This window comes from Anas platyrhynchos, chromosome 2 (genome assembly GCF_047663525.1).
Source record: "Anas platyrhynchos isolate ZD024472 breed Pekin duck chromosome 2, IASCAAS_PekinDuck_T2T, whole genome shotgun sequence".
Classification (NCBI taxonomy): domain Eukaryota; kingdom Metazoa; phylum Chordata; class Aves; order Anseriformes; family Anatidae; genus Anas; species Anas platyrhynchos.
In genome coordinates, this window is record NC_092588.1 from 120716362 (window position 1) to 120734859 (window position 18498).

The 18498-nt window shown below is 35.0% G+C and overlaps 1 protein-coding gene across 4 annotated transcripts in view; it reads left to right on the forward strand.

Annotated features, from left to right (window-relative positions):
* The window catches only part of ZNF385D (zinc finger protein 385D), a 444893-nt gene extending 426750 nt beyond the window's left edge, over window positions 1-18143 (forward strand). For all 4 annotated transcript variants that reach the window (XM_072033483.1, XM_027451052.3, XM_038174071.2 and 1 more), the window contains 4 exons: window positions 6829-7062; window positions 9007-9185; window positions 10585-10686; window positions 14850-18143. In XM_072033483.1, coding sequence (XP_071889584.1) covers window positions 6829-7062; window positions 9007-9185; window positions 10585-10686; window positions 14850-15083 — 749 coding nt within the window. In that variant the 3' untranslated portion in view covers window positions 15084-18143. The remainder of the gene's footprint in view (window positions 1-6828; window positions 7063-9006; window positions 9186-10584; window positions 10687-14849) is intronic.
* Window positions 18144-18498: the final 355 nt, after the last annotated feature.

Sequence of the window (18498 nt, forward strand, 5' to 3'; positions counted from 1 at the left end):
CTGCAAAATCCTCTTTGCACTTCACTGTAAGCTCCACCCTTTAAGCAAACACTTTGTCCGGATTTTAAATTGAAATTTTCACTACATGAGTCTCATTAATTAAATGGCAACGATAGCTTCAGTGAACATGATTTTTCCCCTAAAGTTCCTTGTGAGAGGGCCTTTTCACTCATAGTTGGTGAAGGACTTTATTCTGCCTCACTGAGGGGGAAATCTGTGTGATAGGCCCAAAAGAATGGCTTAGATCTCAAATCCAGTCATAACCAAGACTTACTTAAAGTAGCTTGAAAATAAATAGTTTCTCCTCATTGTCTCCATTCCTTCCAGACACGTTTTTGTCAGCTACATTTACTCAAAAGTCCCAATCCCAGGCACAGCATGATGTTTCCCTACCTTCCTCTTTCCCTTTCCATAGGCCTTTTACCCCCAGCTGTTGCTGCTGCTGCCAGCTCTGTGCAATTAACCTTAACAGGAATGCAGTTGTCCCTCTGTGGTTAATCCTGTTCAGGATTAATGAACTGTGCTTTAAAACGAGGGAGCTGCTAGGAAAAATGAGGTATAATTTTGTTAGAAAATTGTGTACTGCTAATTAATGAAGAAGGGTCATTTTAGGATTCAGCAGACTCAAGCTTAGCTGGAGAAAAAAAAATCCGAAGAGCAGTTATGTCACAGTTGTGAAGTTTGTTACTTTCTCTTGACTCTTGCTCTCTTTACAGTCATCTTTTGTCACCAAACATACTGTTTTCTGTTTTGCTCCCACCAGGTCAGCACCAAGGCATGTCACTGGGAAGCAGGGAATAGAGACCACAGTAAAATGAAGCCACTTTTCATAGGGCCACTTGTTTCTTCATCCTTTTTTTCTGAGCCATGAGTACTGTGTATAATGTGATTTGTTTAAGTGTTAAAAAACAGGGTCTAGTCAAAACAGTGAGGTCATTGCTTCTCCAGTTACAAACCAAGAAAACTCCCAGTATTTGGCTTTAATACTAATCCTGGGAGAATTTTGCAGTCCTTCTCTTTCTCGGTAGTGCTTGTTCTGTATGTTTTAGGAAATGCTTGGGCAATACATTAGAAACACTGAGCCTCTTACTTTCTAGATATCAAAAGCAGTAATGATGGACACCTAGACAAAGCAAAATAACAAGGAATATGAGCAAGACAGTGACTAACAATCCAGGGCAGTGAAAAGGATAGAAAATGAAAGCAGGTGGTTATCTGGTGTTTAAAAAACAAGGTTGGAAGAGGCACCTCATCAAAAATTTCCAAATTGTATGAAAATTGTGTAACCTGTTTGGTCTTACACAGGTTTGTTTGTTATTTCAGAGTCCTCAACTTGTCCATTATGGCACATTGATTAACATCTGTCCTGTAAAAGATCAGTCAAATATCATGACTTCTGATACTTAGCGTTGTTTCATTGAAGGAGATCTTGAGGCATTGAAGTACAAAACTGTCATTCATATTTCAGATAGTTAGATCTTTTATTTAAAAAAGAAAAAAAAGAAAAAATAAAAAAGTAAGCCTTGTGATGTAGGGTATTTAAGTCTCTAAGCTGTGCATTTGTAATTTTTTATTTTTTTATTTTTTTTTTTCTTACAGAGAAGTTATGTGAATCCTTCTAAGTTCTAAAAATATACATCTGACTCTCTAAGTGAAAGATATCCATGTTGGGTGGGACAGATCTATAAAACTATATTGAATCCAGGTTTTGAATGTAAAATTAAATATAATGAACGGAATTTTCATAATATGATACTCAAAAAAAAAAATAAATCTGTACAATATATTGTAATGGGACAAATATCAATCCAAACCACAAAATATGCACGGTTGTATTATCCACATATAAAGGAGGAGGAGCTGATACATTCAAGTCAAAGTTCCCCAAAGTGTTTTATTTAAGTTCCAGATGCAACCAATGTGCTAGCACACATGCTTATGTTTAAGCATAAGAGTACAGAAAGTCAGCCAAGTACAAAATAAAGTTGATCACAGTTATTTTTGAGATGGTACTTTGTTTATAATACATTCCACTGTTATATTTAAAGATTCTAAAGAAATGTTATCTTATCTTCTAATGTAATTACCAGAGAGGACACAGAGCACAGGATTTTAAACACAGACAGATGAAACCAGGGATCCAGTTCCTAGAAGGCAGCAAACTAGTATGTTGAGACTGTTTTGAATGTGCCACCCATACTGGAGCAGTCTGTTACCTGATGCAGGTTTGCTACAGCAAACCAGCTGACAAAGTTTCTGCAATAGTGAGAGCTTTTATAGTATAGTGAAATACTTCATATCAAATTCTGTGTGGCATAAGAAATAACATACTTTTTTTAAAATTAATTTTGTTTTCCTTCCTGGACAGCATTATGGGCCAAATGCTCAATCCTCTTATGTCAAAGACAAAGCTGAATTTAAATGAGACCAGAATGCATGAGTATGCACTAAATCAGGCATATTTTTAAATGCATGCCACTTGAGATTGTGGAAGAAAAAATAAGCTCATAAATAGTTGGGATTTGTTTGAAGTCAGAGCACTTTTCTCTCTGTAAGTCTATTTATAGTTTTAGGATAAGAAATTCTTATGCTTAGAAGTAGGAACTGATGAGTGAGACTTTCTCATACTCAGAAGAAAAACATGAGTTGACTGCAATTTTCTGTTTCTTCAGTCTAAAGAAAATTCATGAGTCTTGTAGCAGGGATATAAAATTAATCCTTCTTACATAGAAGGACCTTAATCACACACTTGCAGTTCTGCACTTGAACTATGGTATCTGTACTATCCAAAGGAGTCAATTCTCACTGAATGCTTTTATTCTGGTTTTGCCTTCTTGTTAAAATAAATATTTGATTTTGCCAGTGAGCAAGATTAGTTTTTAATGATATTATTATTATTATTATTATTATTATTATTATTATTATTATTATTAGTTATTCCATTGCTATATTAGAACCAGGAACATAAATGGATTTGTTTTGAATCCTGAAGCGTTCCCATTTTTTGCTGCTGGAGTCCAGTTCCATACAATATTAGCAATCTGCTTCTATGCCAAAGCCAAGTAGTGACAGTTGCAATAATGAATATTTGCTGCAGGCCACTGGTATGAAAATAGCACAGTGCTGCAAGCCTGCGTCACCAGAAACAAATATTCCATTTGACTGTGACTGAATTTCCAGCTCAATTTTAGATCATTTATTATTGAAATAGTTCTTAAAGCACTGTCATAATATAATGCTAAGAAATGCTGATTCAGTCTTCAAGGCATCTGTTCAAATGTCTTCCTACTGCCTTTTTTTTTTTTTTTCCCTTAATCCCTTATACCTTTAATGCTGTATGTTGTATTTAGGACACCTAACTGTGTACAGGCAGCAACACTGTAATACATTCAAAGATGCACATGCTGGTTATGTTAGAAGTTCTGGTAAGAAAAGGTTTTAATTCCTTCTTTGCAAGCCTTCATGAAAGCTTTTAGAATGTTTCCCCCCTAATTCCTGCAGATAATTGTAAAGATTATATGAAGAAGAGCAGCTTTGCATCTTTAAATGTGTCATGGCTTTCACATGGTGAACTTGGATGATTTTCTTATATGTGTTTTGATATCATTAATGTGTTTGCATTAATGAAATATATGATGTATTAAATAGGTGATGTTTTGGAAGGTGTATGAGCAGGATATATGCTCTGAATATTGGTATTTTGGAATGATATTTACCATTTTTAGTTTAATTTTTGTATACAATGCTGCTTCCACACATACATATCAAAATACCTTCAAAAGGACTATGATAATTGATTATATTTTCTTTTCACTTTAAGATAACTAGATGGTTAAATAAAAGGTCAAAATACTTATTGAGGTTCACATATTTTAAGCAGAATAAAATCTGCAGTTATTTAAGCTTTTTAATGTATACATATTTTTATTTTATATTTTGTCCATTGCCTTAGGTTTTCCTATGTAATATAAAGAAATAATTGTCCATACTTTGCATAAAGCATACTGACCCTTGCACCACAAAGCTGATAATGGTGATTGATGTACATATCTAATTTCCTGCAAAATTAAGATGAGCACCAACTTTGACACCAATTCTTAGTTAATATTAATGCCTTCTTTCTCTCTTCCTTTTCTCTCCCTCCTGCTGTCTGTCCTCTGCCTTCCTTTTCACCAGGACAGTACATTAGCTGTTAGTAGCTACTGTGTCCCAGGAGAAACTGAAGTTTTAAAAGCAGTGTTACGTACTACTGGGTGTGGGCTTTTGGTATACTTGCAGCACCTTTCAGCTCAAGAAAAGCCAATGCCAACACAGATTTTCTGGAATGGTGAAGAAGTGACTAGTTAAATGAGTAATTTTGTGGACAGACCTACTCATCATTTTTCCAACAAAAGACATAATTTTTCAAAATATTGTTTTTCTTTTGCAACATTGTTGTTAATCAGTTAAAAAAAAAAAAAATAAGAGCAGAATGTTCAGCAAGAAAACACCATTTCTTCTACAACAGTATTTTATATCCTCAGTATATTCAGAATATTATCACTTCCAGACTCCAACTCAGGAAAAAAAAGTACTTTTATTAAACTTTGAGTTGGACCTTTTACTATATGTTTTAATGCCAGCAGTATGTAGACTATTCATATCACAAACTCATCTTTTTTAGTTTTATAAATAATAATTCATCAAACCCTTTGAGAGAATATATAGAAACATTACAAAATATAGAAATTGACAAGGCTAGAAAGTTCCTCAGAGGTAAGCTGCTAGCTGAAAGGGGGTCAGACCTGGGTTGTTCCTACAGTTATTTCTTCAACCAGTACTAAGTCCTTCAATAGGCAATATTTCAGGATCTCTATAGGTAGGTTATTCTAAGGCTTTAGAGCTTTAATATTAGAAAGAATTTCCTGATGTCTAATCTAAGTCTCTCTTGCTGTAATCCAATAGTCCTTGTCCTATTAGCAGGGATCAGGGAGAAGAGTATATTCTCCTATTTTTAGCTACCTTCTGCAGATCTGAAAAATATTGTCACTGTTTACCCTTCATTTTTCAGATTCATAGGTCATGTTTTCTAAACTTCTAATTTGTTTTGGCTTCCTCCCTCACAACCTCTCTCCTGTTAGTTTGCATTTGTATTGCTGCTGAATTAACAACAAAGCATATCATTGTTTATGTGGTGTTTACTGTCCCCAGACTGGATACAGGGCCGCCAGTGCTGATTAGAGGAGAAAAAAATACTTCATAAATCTTTCACTTCACACTTTCAATATGGCAGGAACCTTTTTCATAACATCGTGGTATAAGTGATCTGTGTTCATCTTGTTATCCACTACTGAAAGTTTTTACTGAGAGAGAAAAAAAGGAAAAAAAAACAAAAAACAACACACTAGTACTGGGGCTAATGTTCTTCATCCTGTTTTAAAAGGTTACACATCCTGTTTTAATAGGTTACATTAATCCTACCAAGTGTGGATTCCTGCAATTGTCTTTACTGGAAAGCATCTCATTTTCTAGACTGTTTCTCCAATGCATTAAAATTGATTTGAATCACATCTCCCAGTGTGTTTGCCCTTCCTCCAAGTTTGTTACTGTCTGCTAAATTAATATGTGTGTTCTTCATTAATGAAATTGTTGAACAGTATTAACATACTTCTGTGTTAAAGTGTCCCTCCTGCATCACAATACATACTGAGATCTATAATCCAAAGAATAGTTGTTTTGCCTATTCTAATAGCTATTTTGCCTAATACTGCCATGCCTTTTCTTTTCTCTCCTTTTATGACATGGAAATGCATGAGGATCAGTAGAGGGGACTGAATGGGGATATTCCCTTTTTCAGAGGGAGAGGTCTGAGTCGAGGGCACTCAGGCTCCAAAATGGGATGGCAAGATGTCTGTGAGAACTCTGTAGGAGTTCTCAGGAGGCTGTCAGCTCCTTAGTGCATTCAAGACTTGGATCCTTGGCAGGGATGTAGGCCCTCAGTACTTATTTGTTGGAAATCAGACTCATCTGGAAGCTGGGTTAACTAACAATATTGAACATGGATATTTAGGACTTATACAAAATGTAATTTATATGTTATTCAAATAATATTATCACTGTGTGTTTTCTCTTTTCTGAATTTGAAAACTACAGAAAAAGCACGTGTTCTTAGATGTAAGCATTAGATTTCCAAAAAGATTCAAATGTGTAACATGCTGACAGTTTTTCCAAGCATACTACTGACAAAATGAAAGTCTTTTTAGTGCTTGTGTAGGTATCAGAATGTTGTAGTTTTAATTGCTGTTATTAGTATACATTACTAGTATGTAATATTGGATAGTAATAATACATAGATAAATGGTGATAGAAAAATTATTTTTTTATTTTATCAGATAACACTAATACAATTATTTTGATTCTATTTTTTTTTAGTACAGAATGTTCAAACTTTAGCTCAGCTACTCAATCAGTGTAAGTATTATGTGGCACTGTGACAGTTTATGTATCTAAAGTGCTGCATATAAATTTTAACTACCTATTGTTCTGGTAATTTATGCAACCATTTTAATGGATTATCCTTCATTCGTACAGTACAGTCTTAATGACCTGTCTTTTCAGTTTGTGAATTTTGTATTTACTGGGTGTTAGCAGAATGGAGGAGACAGTACATGGCATTTTGATACATGGGAGTAACCATACAAAATGCAAAGAATAAGGTCAGATTTAGTTCGTTAGTCAAAGCATTAACAGCATGGTCTGGCTCTCTGTACAGTTACAGTGTTAGCAAGCAAACACTGAAGGTCACAACCTTCTATTTTGTTTCCTTCCATCTCATCCCTTTGTCCACAGACGTTACCACAGGGACACCAGCAATATCAACGACGACAACCGTGGAAATCCGGAAGAGCAGTGTTATGACAACTGAGATCACCTCTAAAGTGGAGAAAATCCCCACAACAGCCACTAGCAGCACCACATGTCCTTCCGTTGAGACTGAGGAAGAAAAAGCAAAAAGACTGCTGTACTGTTCACTATGCAAAGTCGCTGTCAACTCTGCCTCGCAGCTGGAGGCGCACAACAGTGGTGAGATGGAGCAATACTTGCTTTCTTCCTTTTTTTTTTTTTTTTTTTTTTTTTTTTCCTTCTGTCTCAAGAGCTCTGCAATTATCTTCTCCTGAATAGATTAGATCTCTTGCAGCAGGGGACAAAGAGGTGGCAGAAAGCTGGCAATTACATGGAATTCATTAACTATTAAAGAATAAAAATGACAGGCAAAGAGGCTTTCAAAAAGGGGGAAGAAAGGAAATTTATTGCACGCAAGTTACCCATTTTCTTACATTTTAGCTTTTGCAGCTTCCAAACCTTATAGAGCTAAATGACAGCTCATGCTTCATTACCTTTGGTGTTCAGAGTTTGCATACTTTTGTTTGTGCCAGCTAGCAAACTGAGAATGAATATCATTAGTTTTGTTTGAAATCTAACAAATTAAGGCTGAAAGAGTGAGTGTCAGTCAGAGTTCAATGATGAGTTAAAATTTTTAGGCCCATATTGTCTGTTAATAACTTGGTAAAATTTATGGTTTTCCATTGTTTTCATCAAATGATAGCGACTGGTGCATGAGAGGTGAATGGGTAATTGCTTACCACTGTCTTTCTTAATTTTAAACCTTTTTTTTTGTTATTAGAGCTAGTAACATCAGTAAGTTCAGGAAGTAGACAACCATTATCCACAGTCACTATTTTAAATGTCTTATTGATTGGCTTTGCGGTAAGCAGCGTTAAAATATCTTGGAATTTAATATGGAGGCAGTGACCACCTATAGCAGTCCTGTAGAAAAACTCCTGATTTTGGATGTCAGTGGTTACCTGACAGCAGGGTAACCAGAGTTAAGAGGTTGAAAGAGACCCTCAGGACTGAAAGATAGAGACAATGCTAGTATACCTGAAGTAAAATGATAAATGGCTTAAAAAAAAAAAAAAAAAAAAAAAGTTTGACAAGCCTATAGAATCTGTTTAAATTAAAAAGGAAATAAAAATTTATTGGTATTCATGAGAAACAAAGCTTAGTTTCGACTACTGTGTTTACTGTATGCCAGATCTTCAACGGGTGACAATTCAAGTTCATAAAGCTGTATATATTTAAACTATTTAATTACCTATGAAGCTTAGACTCTAAACATTTTTATGATCTAGATATGAGCCAAAACATTACTGTGAATATTTAGATACAAACCTCCAAGTTTCTGCTTCCTATGCTGATAAACTGTGTGTGTAGCTGTACACATGAATGATTAGAAAAGTGTATAACGGGATGCATATAGTAATTATCACTGTAATACTAAATCTGTACATGGCAGTAGTCCATTATATTCACAGACTACTTGCCTGGAAGGCAACAGTGTAAGAAACTGGTCTGAATAAAGGTACAGCAATAGACACAATTGCTTTCTATCCAACCTTTATTTTAATTACCAATGCAAGTATGTTTTTCTGACACGCATGTTTCTCACATGTTTTGGTTTCTGTCCAGGTTGCTGCTAGCAACATCTGCCCCTTTGTGGTTTGAGAACTAATTAGTTAATTACAGATTTAAGTGTAAGCTACCTAATGAATACTGTTTATCAATCCATTCAGAAGGGCTACAAATCAAAGGCAACTACACCTTTAATAGCTAAATTACTCTTCCTTTGCAACTACAATTCAGGTCTTATTAGCAGCAGGAGTTAATGAGAAAAGTCACACTCATTTAACTTCACATCAGGATACCTGATTGTGCCACTACTTATTGGTGTGGCTGCTTTGTTCTAGTGTTCTACATACAGAACTGTAATTTAATAATTAAATATCAGATGTGAAATACCATTAATTAGTATTAATATGATACAGACAAACACAGACATATTCCAAGGATAGCACATAGCACCAAGCTGAGGTGCTATCATATGATTTTCTTTTAGAAAGAAAATAAAACAGTGAATGCAACCAAATTATGAAAGTTCTTTCTGTTTCCCATTTCTAATGTCTCCAGGGACTAAGCACAAAACTATGCTGGAAGCTCGGAATGGAAGTGGAACCATAAAAGCCTTTCCCCGGGCAGGCGTAAAAGGCAAAGGACCTGTGAATAAAGGAAACACAGGCCTTCAGAACAAAACATTTCACTGTGAAATATGTGATGTGCACGTAAACTCTGAGACACAACTGAAACAGGTACTCAGCTAGCTTGCAGAGTGTGATCCTTGGTTATTCGTTGTTTTTATGGGGATAAAGTACCAACGCAATCAGTATGTGTCAATCTAATAGTTCACATCAAAATGGAGCTTATAGATTTTGTCCATTGTATTTGTCTTTTATGCAATATGTTTAGTTATTGTTATGATTTTCTCCTGTACATAATGTTTTCTCAAAAGCTTGTTTATATATATATATTAATATATACATATTAATATATATATATATGTTTTTCTTTAAAGCGTTATAGAAGCTATAAGCTGCAATGTTTTACAACTGTCTTTAGACTACGACAGTTGTCATGAGCTAATAAACCCTGACATTTAGTGTACTGCATGATATTTGCCTTGACAAAGATGTGGAGGTGGTTGTAGCCAGTATTTTCACAGAACATTGAACAACCTGCTTAAAAATATGGGATGGAGAGGATTTGATTATTTCTTTTTATCGGTGTTACTCTGTAACTGAGAAGCATGACCTCTACATTGCAATTGCACTAAGTTATGTTCGGTCATTCATCAGATGAACAAAGCCTTTGCACTGAAAAACACTTAGTTTAATACCATATGCCTTTTGGAATTAAATGCTTGTTAAGGAACTTTACAAGAATGAAGATAAATTCTGTAATGGACAATAGAAATACTTGTCTTCTGCTTTCAGGAAAAAGTCCAATTCTTTTTCTCTTTTGTAAGAACTCTCTCAAGAATGAAAATCAAAGTAAAAATACAGTTCTAAAAAAGGTCCCTTACATCTAATACTGCAATAAAGTCTGTGTAGAAGGATTCGTGTAAAATCTAATAGATTTTATAAAGAAGATAATGGGCTTTGTGATTTTACTTCACTGTCATTTAGTTTGATATGTAGCCATCTTTCAGCTGAAATCTTAAAAGGATCTGTAGGCTTCTTAGGGATTTAAACCCTTTTGTGACCTTTTTTTTTTTTTTTTTTTTTTCTTTTTTTGAATAGTGAGTGCTGTACTATCTAATATTCTTCCAAAACTTTCTATCAGCAGTGGATTGCATTTGATGGGTGCTTTATAAAGACAGGGAGGGGAAATTTTCAAAGGATTCTAGCTTTGTCCTAATTCAGGTCTTGTTGAAGTTAACAAAGGTGAGAAATTCATTGACTACAGTGGAAGCAAAGTTGAACTGAGCAGTGCTGAAAATCACAGTCCCAGTGTGTGGTGCACAAAGGAATCACTCAAACTGGAATAGGCCCTATTCTCATTCATTATTGAATTAGTCAAATAACGCTGTTGTGGAGAGCAGCAGCCTTCAGTATTAGAGCACACATGGAAAGCAGAACTTGAAATTAAGGAAATATCATTTTTTCTTTTCTTTTTTTTTTTTTTTTCTTTTGTTCCAATGTATTTTAACAGCACATAAGCAGTAGAAGGCACAAAGACAGAGCTGCTGGGAAGCCGCCTAAACCTAAATACAGCCCATACAACAAACTCCAGAAGGGAACGCATCCTCTAGGGGTAAGCCAATCACCATTTGATTCACAGAATAATGCTGAGTAGGGTATTTAGAAAATGAGAATGGAAGAATATTTAAAATAAGAGGATAGTGTAAGCAATGGGAGTATGCGAGTGCCTAAATAAAGTCATGGAAGCCCATAGGAGACTTTTTATATCCTTTGAAGGGTGTGGACCCATGAGTCCTTGTTTTCGTGGCTCCTCTAAATAACCTTAGGAAAGAAGCTAGTTTCAAAGGTCATTAGAGAGCAAGAGAGGAGAGAAACATGCAAACATTAAACAGGATTTTTCCAGTTTTCACTGAAGACAATAGTGGTGAAATAACTAAATAAAGCTCTATAAAACATAAAACCTTTATTCATTCCTCATTTAGAAAATTATTCAAATAACAATTGAAACAATAACAATAAAAAAATCCATCTCTCATTTCATTCTGCTCAGTTTCAGGATGACTCTGGTCACATTTTCAACTGACAGGACAAACTTTGTGGAGTTCTTGCTAGTTTCAAAAGATGAAAAACATGTTTACTCTTTAATAAAAAATAAAAAAAAAAAAAAACAACACCAGGATCTTGCCATTAGTCAAGAAACAGTTTATACTGTGGGTGGGATAGTGAAGCATCTGACAATTATCTACATCAGATAAACTGTGTGATTGTTTTATGTGACATGGTGTTTTGTAATGGTTTATAGATGGTTTTGGCAGGCTGAGGGTGTTGATTCATTGGCCTCATACAGATTAGGCCCTTATTCATTGTCCATTTTCTCTAATGCAGACAGAATTTAGAGCTTTCTTCTGTGAGATCCCAGTTCTCTGCTAGTTGAACTTAAACTCTTTTCTTGACCAATATAGAATTTGTCCTCATTGGGGCAGCCCTTTTTTTTTGTAGTACATTCATGCGTTATTCAGTTGTGTAGGACTTTCCTAGATATTGCAACATAATGCACTGCACTATTCTGGTAGATCCACTAGTACAGAAATAGCCCCATAGGGTTGATCAGCAATCCACCTGGGAGACCAAGGTCTCCACTACATATAAGATACACTGAAAAGAATAGAAAATGTACAATTAGGAAAGTAGTATATAGCTTCTCTGTCAAGATTATTATTCCTTGAGGAAATGCATTGTTTCCTAGGGGGTAAAAATAACTATTATGTTACTGTTGTTGTACACAGTTGTCTATTTAACAATTTATGTAGTGGTGATTTCTAAGAACTCCAGCCAAGAATCAAGGCCCTTCAATTAGTGCATAGACAGATAAAGTCAATAAGTCCTTTTCTTTCTGCCTCACTCCCAGGTGCTCACCATACACAAGTCAGAACAGAGGTGAGTCAGAGGGAATTTAAAGCAGAGAGAATGACTTAGCAATAAACCAACAGATAGCTATAGTAGAACAGAGGCTGCATTTAGTCTTTTTGTTTGTTTCTTTTGAATAGAAAAAAAAATGCTGTCACTTGAAATGCAGAATGGCATAGCAACAAGCCAAGGATGTGCTAATGTTTATGATGAGCTCTAGACTTTAACTTTCTTTACTCCCTAATAATTTTTCAAGTCATTCACAGTCCCTTAGTTTATTTCACTGTAAATGAAATGCATAATGCCTACTGAACTCTTAATGTTGACCTGTGTGTTAATTAGCACTTGCAGAGAGATTTGAAAATGAATGTGCATCGTACTCTATATAAAAAAATGTTACTGTTATTGCAGCTATCTTGAAATCACAACGATGTTGATAAATTAGCTGAAAGTCTAACTTCATTAGAAGTTCCTGATTCCTCTAAGAATGACCTAGCCTTTTAATATTGTTACCTAAGATCTTTGGTCTTCATGATAACAAATACATGAGCATCATCTTTCCTCCCCTCCCCCCCCCCCCCTGGAAGTTATGAAAAGGACATATTACATTCTCATATGTTTTCTAGACCAAAAGCTCTCCAATGCCGTATTTTCAATATAATTTATAATGCTTCAGAGAAAGAAGCTTTATGAATTCCCAGAGTACTCTTTTACACTTGAAGAAATCTAGTTTTGAGACTTAGTTGAAAATGCTACACCAGAAAGAAAGAAGTTATTGGGCATTTCATAGCCCAAACTCTCTGCAATGAGATAGCTTTTATGAAAAACATGTTCTGTTGTTTTGGGTTGGTTTTATTTGTACTTTGTACTCATTCATTTATTTATTTAGTTTGAAAGTATTTTTCTTGACTGTTCTAAATAAGGCTGAAAAAATATTTACTAAATAAATAGTAAGGGAGGAAGAAAAAGTCAAATGTTCAGCAAGGGAAGAAGACAATTCAGATCAGTGGATGTAACACTAATCAGGGAGATGATAAGATCATCTTTATCTGATCATAGTGTCTATTGCCCATTTTATCCTCTATTAAGAGAATTACAGAATGTGGTCCCCTCTGAGTATCCCTTCCAGAGCTTTAAAGGACATTGAGACCACCACAGTTGGCAATGGATATTAGGAAAAGTCAAAATCCTGTATCCATCTGGCTAGTAAAGAGCATATGTATTTATTTATTTTTAAGGAATACAGTGATAACTTTACGAATGATGAAATTCACTTTTGTATCATGCCAGAGGATTTCTTTCTGACTATTCACTCACGACAGTACTATTGAGTGGAAAGGATCAGAGTGATATAAAGCATGTGAATTATTTGAAAATCCCTTTCAATTCAAGAATGAGAAATTGTGTTTCATTATGTGTCTTTCAGAAGTGTCTGTAGTTAGACTGAGATGTACCAGAGCATGGTACGTATATTAATATATTCATATTCTGTATATTCAATACCATATATTCAGGTATACATGCTATGCAAAGGACCTCAGGTCATTCCAGGACACAAACCCATCCAGAGTCAATCATAGCTGATGGGAAGTTTTCTTTGTTGGTGGATGAAGTCTCTACCCTTACCTCAGAGTTGTAAAAACAGAACAATTAAGGTATTCAGGCTCCTGGCTTCTCATTAAAACCTTAAAATCCCATCAAAACCTCCAGAAATCTATATAGACTAGACTACTCTGATGTTCACTTTATAATACTATAATATAATATAAATTAATAAAATAATTATTATTATAATTAATATAATTATATTATATTAATAATATAATATAAATTTATATAATATAAAACTTTAAATAATAGTGAAGGTCTGTTGAGTATTTTCAATTAGTCTCAACAAAGCTTGAGCTTATTTATTTTCTTTTTGCAAACTCTAAATGTAGAGTTTTCTAAACTGTATTTCTTATTGTGCAAGACTTGTGATTTAAAACTATTTAAACCAAAAGCCCCACCAACAGTAACAAAAATATCATCTTTTGGCACCACGCTAAGTGATACATGAAAGAGTTTTTCATGACTATATATATATATATATATATATATATAATATATATATGTATTAATCTACGCTTTTTTCACAGTCGTTATAATAATGAACAGTATTATAGTGAAAAAGGTCTCCCAACATTTTCTTCAGAAGACAGTCTTCTGAAGACAAGGCAAGATGATGTATGACATAGGGAATACACCCATAGAATTAATCACCTATGTTGTCACATGAAACACATTTAGGAGATTTTCATAACTGGTGAAAGATAAACTTTGTTTATGTATTTGTTATCAGTAGCTGCAGTTAATAAAGAGGAGATAGCTGTGGATCTTGTTTTTAAGTAGAACTTGCATCCTAATGATGAAAACTAAAGTACATTCTTAGTCACACCAGTGAATAAGATGTTTTCATTCTGATCTGGTCTCTATCATAAAGCTGTCTAGATGGAGATCTCTTAATTAATTCTTTCTTATTTAATTCTTACAGTGTACATGTAGGTTTATGTAGGTGCAGATTGCCCAGCCCCCTTACGTTTGCTTTGATTTCTCATCTCATATTAAATTATAAGTCTTGGTGATAAGGAGGTGAGCCCACAACCAAGAGAACATTGAAACTTTGTTTTCTACCAAATCCTACTCACTCTTGTTTAATATGTGAGATCAAGTCTCCTGTCACAACCCTGCAGCTTGCAGAGTCCATAACCAGTACAAGGCCTCTCTTAGTTGATTTTCCACTTATAATCTTATGTCAAGCTTCCTGTCATGTAGCTAACATGAACAAATTATGTTTCTCTGTTTGTTTGTTTTCTCTTTTCCCCACAGGTAAAATTAGTATTTTCAAAGGAACCTTCAAAGCCGATAGCTCCACGAATCTTACCAAATCCGCTAGCAGCTGCAGCAGCAGCTGCTGCTGTGGCTGTGAATTCCCCCTTCAGTCTTCGAACAGCCCCAGCAGCTACCCTTTTCCAGACTTCAGCACTTCCTCCAGCACTCCTACGACCAGCTCCAGGGCCTATACGGACCACCCATACTCCCGTGCTGTTTGCTCCTTACTGAACTCCAAACAGGAATTAACTGCAATAATTTTTCAAATCAAAACAGACAAAAACGAAAATCAAGAACATTGAACTATGCAGTGTTTATTTATAGTTTAAAGTATATATGAAGAGCCAGGACTTTTGATAGAGAACTGAACAAATTCTAAAAGGGGGAATGGGCAGTATTTTCTCCAGATGAGAGCATTCCTCTTTTGAGCATTGATCGTTTTAGAAATGATCTCCAGCATTGACTTGTAGTGACATATAAAACTTATGAAGCCTTTTGACTGTGCTTTTTGGCACATATTTCCCTGCAATGTCTTTCCTGCTTTATGAAACAACTTACAAATTTGTCTAAAGGGCATTAACTGGTTCCAATGTACATAAAATACTTTATTCTGTAGATTAAAGAAGAAGGAAAAAAAAAAAAAAAGAAACACTGTGAATAGTAGTACCCTTACCAATCCTCCTGCCAAATCAGCAGTTACTGGGTATTTATCTGAAAAAAGTAGATACAATAGATGTCTTGTAAAACAGTAGTATTGTGTCTCTATCTATGCCACTAGGTTTCTAACTGAGTTGCAAAAGATAAAATGAACAAATTATGTCACTTGGTAAGTAGTCAAAAATTATGACAATAATGTGGAGCTGTTCCTGGTGAGCAAAATTGTTTTCCTCACCCATGGAAGAATGGGCATGAAGGTTATCTATGGTTAAGATAAGGTAAAAGATAAAGAACATTTAGTGAAAAAAAAAAAAAAAAATCCAAATGCTGTACACAGAATAGGTCAAACTTTTATTTAACTAAAAGTGAATGTGTACAGTGTGCATAGATTCAAAATGTGTAAGACAGGATTGATCAATGTTTAAGGAATGCCAATGGACAGAAAAAAATGCACTCTAGTTATGAAACAGGCCTGACACTTTAGTGTTGAGCAGAGGGAAGACACAAATGGGTTATGCATAGTCATAACTAAGAAATGAAAACCAAGAGAGAAATCCTGGCCTCATTTAAGTCAGTATAAAGTTCCTCCTGACTGCAGTGTAGCCAGAATTTCATCCCCAAAATGGCACATATTCTTTTTATATCATACCAGTGGGAGTGTCTGTAGATACAGGTAACATTTTTTGCAATAGGCTTAGTTTTAGAAACTGATTTATTCTCTTGTTTTATTTCCTACTGATGTGATATAAAATGTTTTAATATACCTATAAAATGTAAACAGCAACATGAGATACATATTATGAGATAACTGCACATTGTGGGTTTGGAACAAATACAACCTTTAGGATCTGAAGGGACCCTTGAATTCTGTAGCTGACCTTTATGTATGGGCAGCTTAAAGCCTTATATATTTACTGTGAGGCTTAAAGGGGTTGACTGTGTCCCTTTAAAATAAGATTTATCAGGGGTATATATAGATATATTGTATATATGTTAGAGTAAGAAAAATAACTTATAAACAGAAAATCTACTATATAAAATAATTATATAACCATTGAGTTTCACATGTGGGTCATTAAGTGGTAAGTAACAAACAGCAGAGAAAAAAATAGACGTCTTGAATCCGATTCTTGCTGCCTGCTTTTTCCCATAGGGAGCTGAAAAGTATCTATTAATATTATGGAGTGCGCTGCTGAGTCACATGCGACCACTCTGATGTGTAGCTAAGTGAAATGCCTACCATACATTTAGGAGGAATAAAAATTAAAAACATAATTTAAGTTTTGATGGGGAAATGATTTAAAATATTTTATTAAAAGGGTGTAATGCAAAATATTGACCATGTGGTTGCTATATAATACTGCCTGTGGTTAATATGGACAGGTGGAAGATATAGAGGATGGGAATATACAGCACTTTTGACTTGCAGTTCATCAGTGAGCCTTCCACATACATTGGTATTTGCCATTTTTTAAACCTCTCTGCATATAGATTTTATAAATATATATATATATAAAGAGAGAAAGAAGAGGTTCCATGGATGTCTGTGTCCAAAGAATTCCAAAGAGATGCATTTATTTATCTAGAAGTATTAAAATAAGTTCTATATTATGTATATGTATTTCATCCAGTTTATTTGCCAACGTTTGTGCCTTGAAATGAAATGGGCTTTTGGTTATATTTAATTCACTCCAATGTAGCCATGAATTAGAAGTGATACTGATTTCAGGGCTGGTTACTAGCTGGATTGCTTTGCTCGAGTTTCCAGAAAGAGAAGAGTACGTGTAAATTCTTGAAGTTTAGACAACTATATAACTAGGGGCTGACATTTAAAAGGGCTCCCTACTCTACAGCTCCCAGTAAAGAGGCAGTAATCACATCAGCTTTCAAAACCTGTGTCTACCACTCAGAAGTTAGAAAATGTTTCCAATTATTTGGGTACTTAAACATAGTGTAGTAAGGTTAAACTTGTCTTTGCAAAATCTTGGCCTTGGTCTTTTAAGTCTATTTGCAGCCTTCCTTCTTTTTGCAGAAGTTGTAGTGCCATTGCCAGCTGCGTGCAGATTCCTTCTCAAATAGGCCACTGGTTTTCCAGCTGTGCTCCATGAACCACCATTTATCTCCAGAGCCTTTTATAATAGGTGTGTAATTAACATTTGCTAAACAAATAGAGGAGGGATGGCATTCTGGGGAGGGAGGAGGCCTGGGCAGACAGTATTTTCCCCATGAAATAATAATGCAGACTAGAGGAGACTCACAATATCCTGTAGGCTCTTACACATGGCCTTCTGATGCGTGGGCACATGCTGTACATCCTGCCATGTTGTCATGATGCCATCAAAATCAAAAGGCAGCTTCTTGAGAGAATATGGCCTGTGGCATGCATGGAGGCACAGTACTAAGCACAGAGTTAATACAAGTTTTGCCAGAAATAAAAAGAGTGTCATTCCAATGACTTACATCAGCTAATTCACAATGACACCTTCAGTTTTCTTGGACCTCTTTTGTCACAGTGCTCTATGGAACACGTTTTTGTTCACACAAGTCTCTTTTAAATTTCAGCTGTAAACAAACTCAATTCTTTTTATGTCTCTTACTCACTACCTAATAAAGGATAAAGCCTAAATGTTAGAATGTATAGTGCATTTTCTGTGCCTTGCTGTTCCACTCCCATTTGGTCAGTAACAAATCAATGCACCGGGGACGTTAGCACAACAGTTTTATATTATATATATATATGTCAAGGAAAATACTGGCACAGCAATCTGATTGGGCATGGGGAGCTTCCAGTCAAGGGTATATCCACAACACCTGAAAAAAGAGCTGGCAAATGGAAGACACTTTACACTTACCTGTCAATACATCCAATATGGAGAGCACTATAAAAAATAATAGTAATAATAAAATGTGTCATCATATTCACATTCCAGGGCCAGGAGGAAGACTAAAGCACAAGGAAACAGATAATTTCATTGAAGACACAGTCATT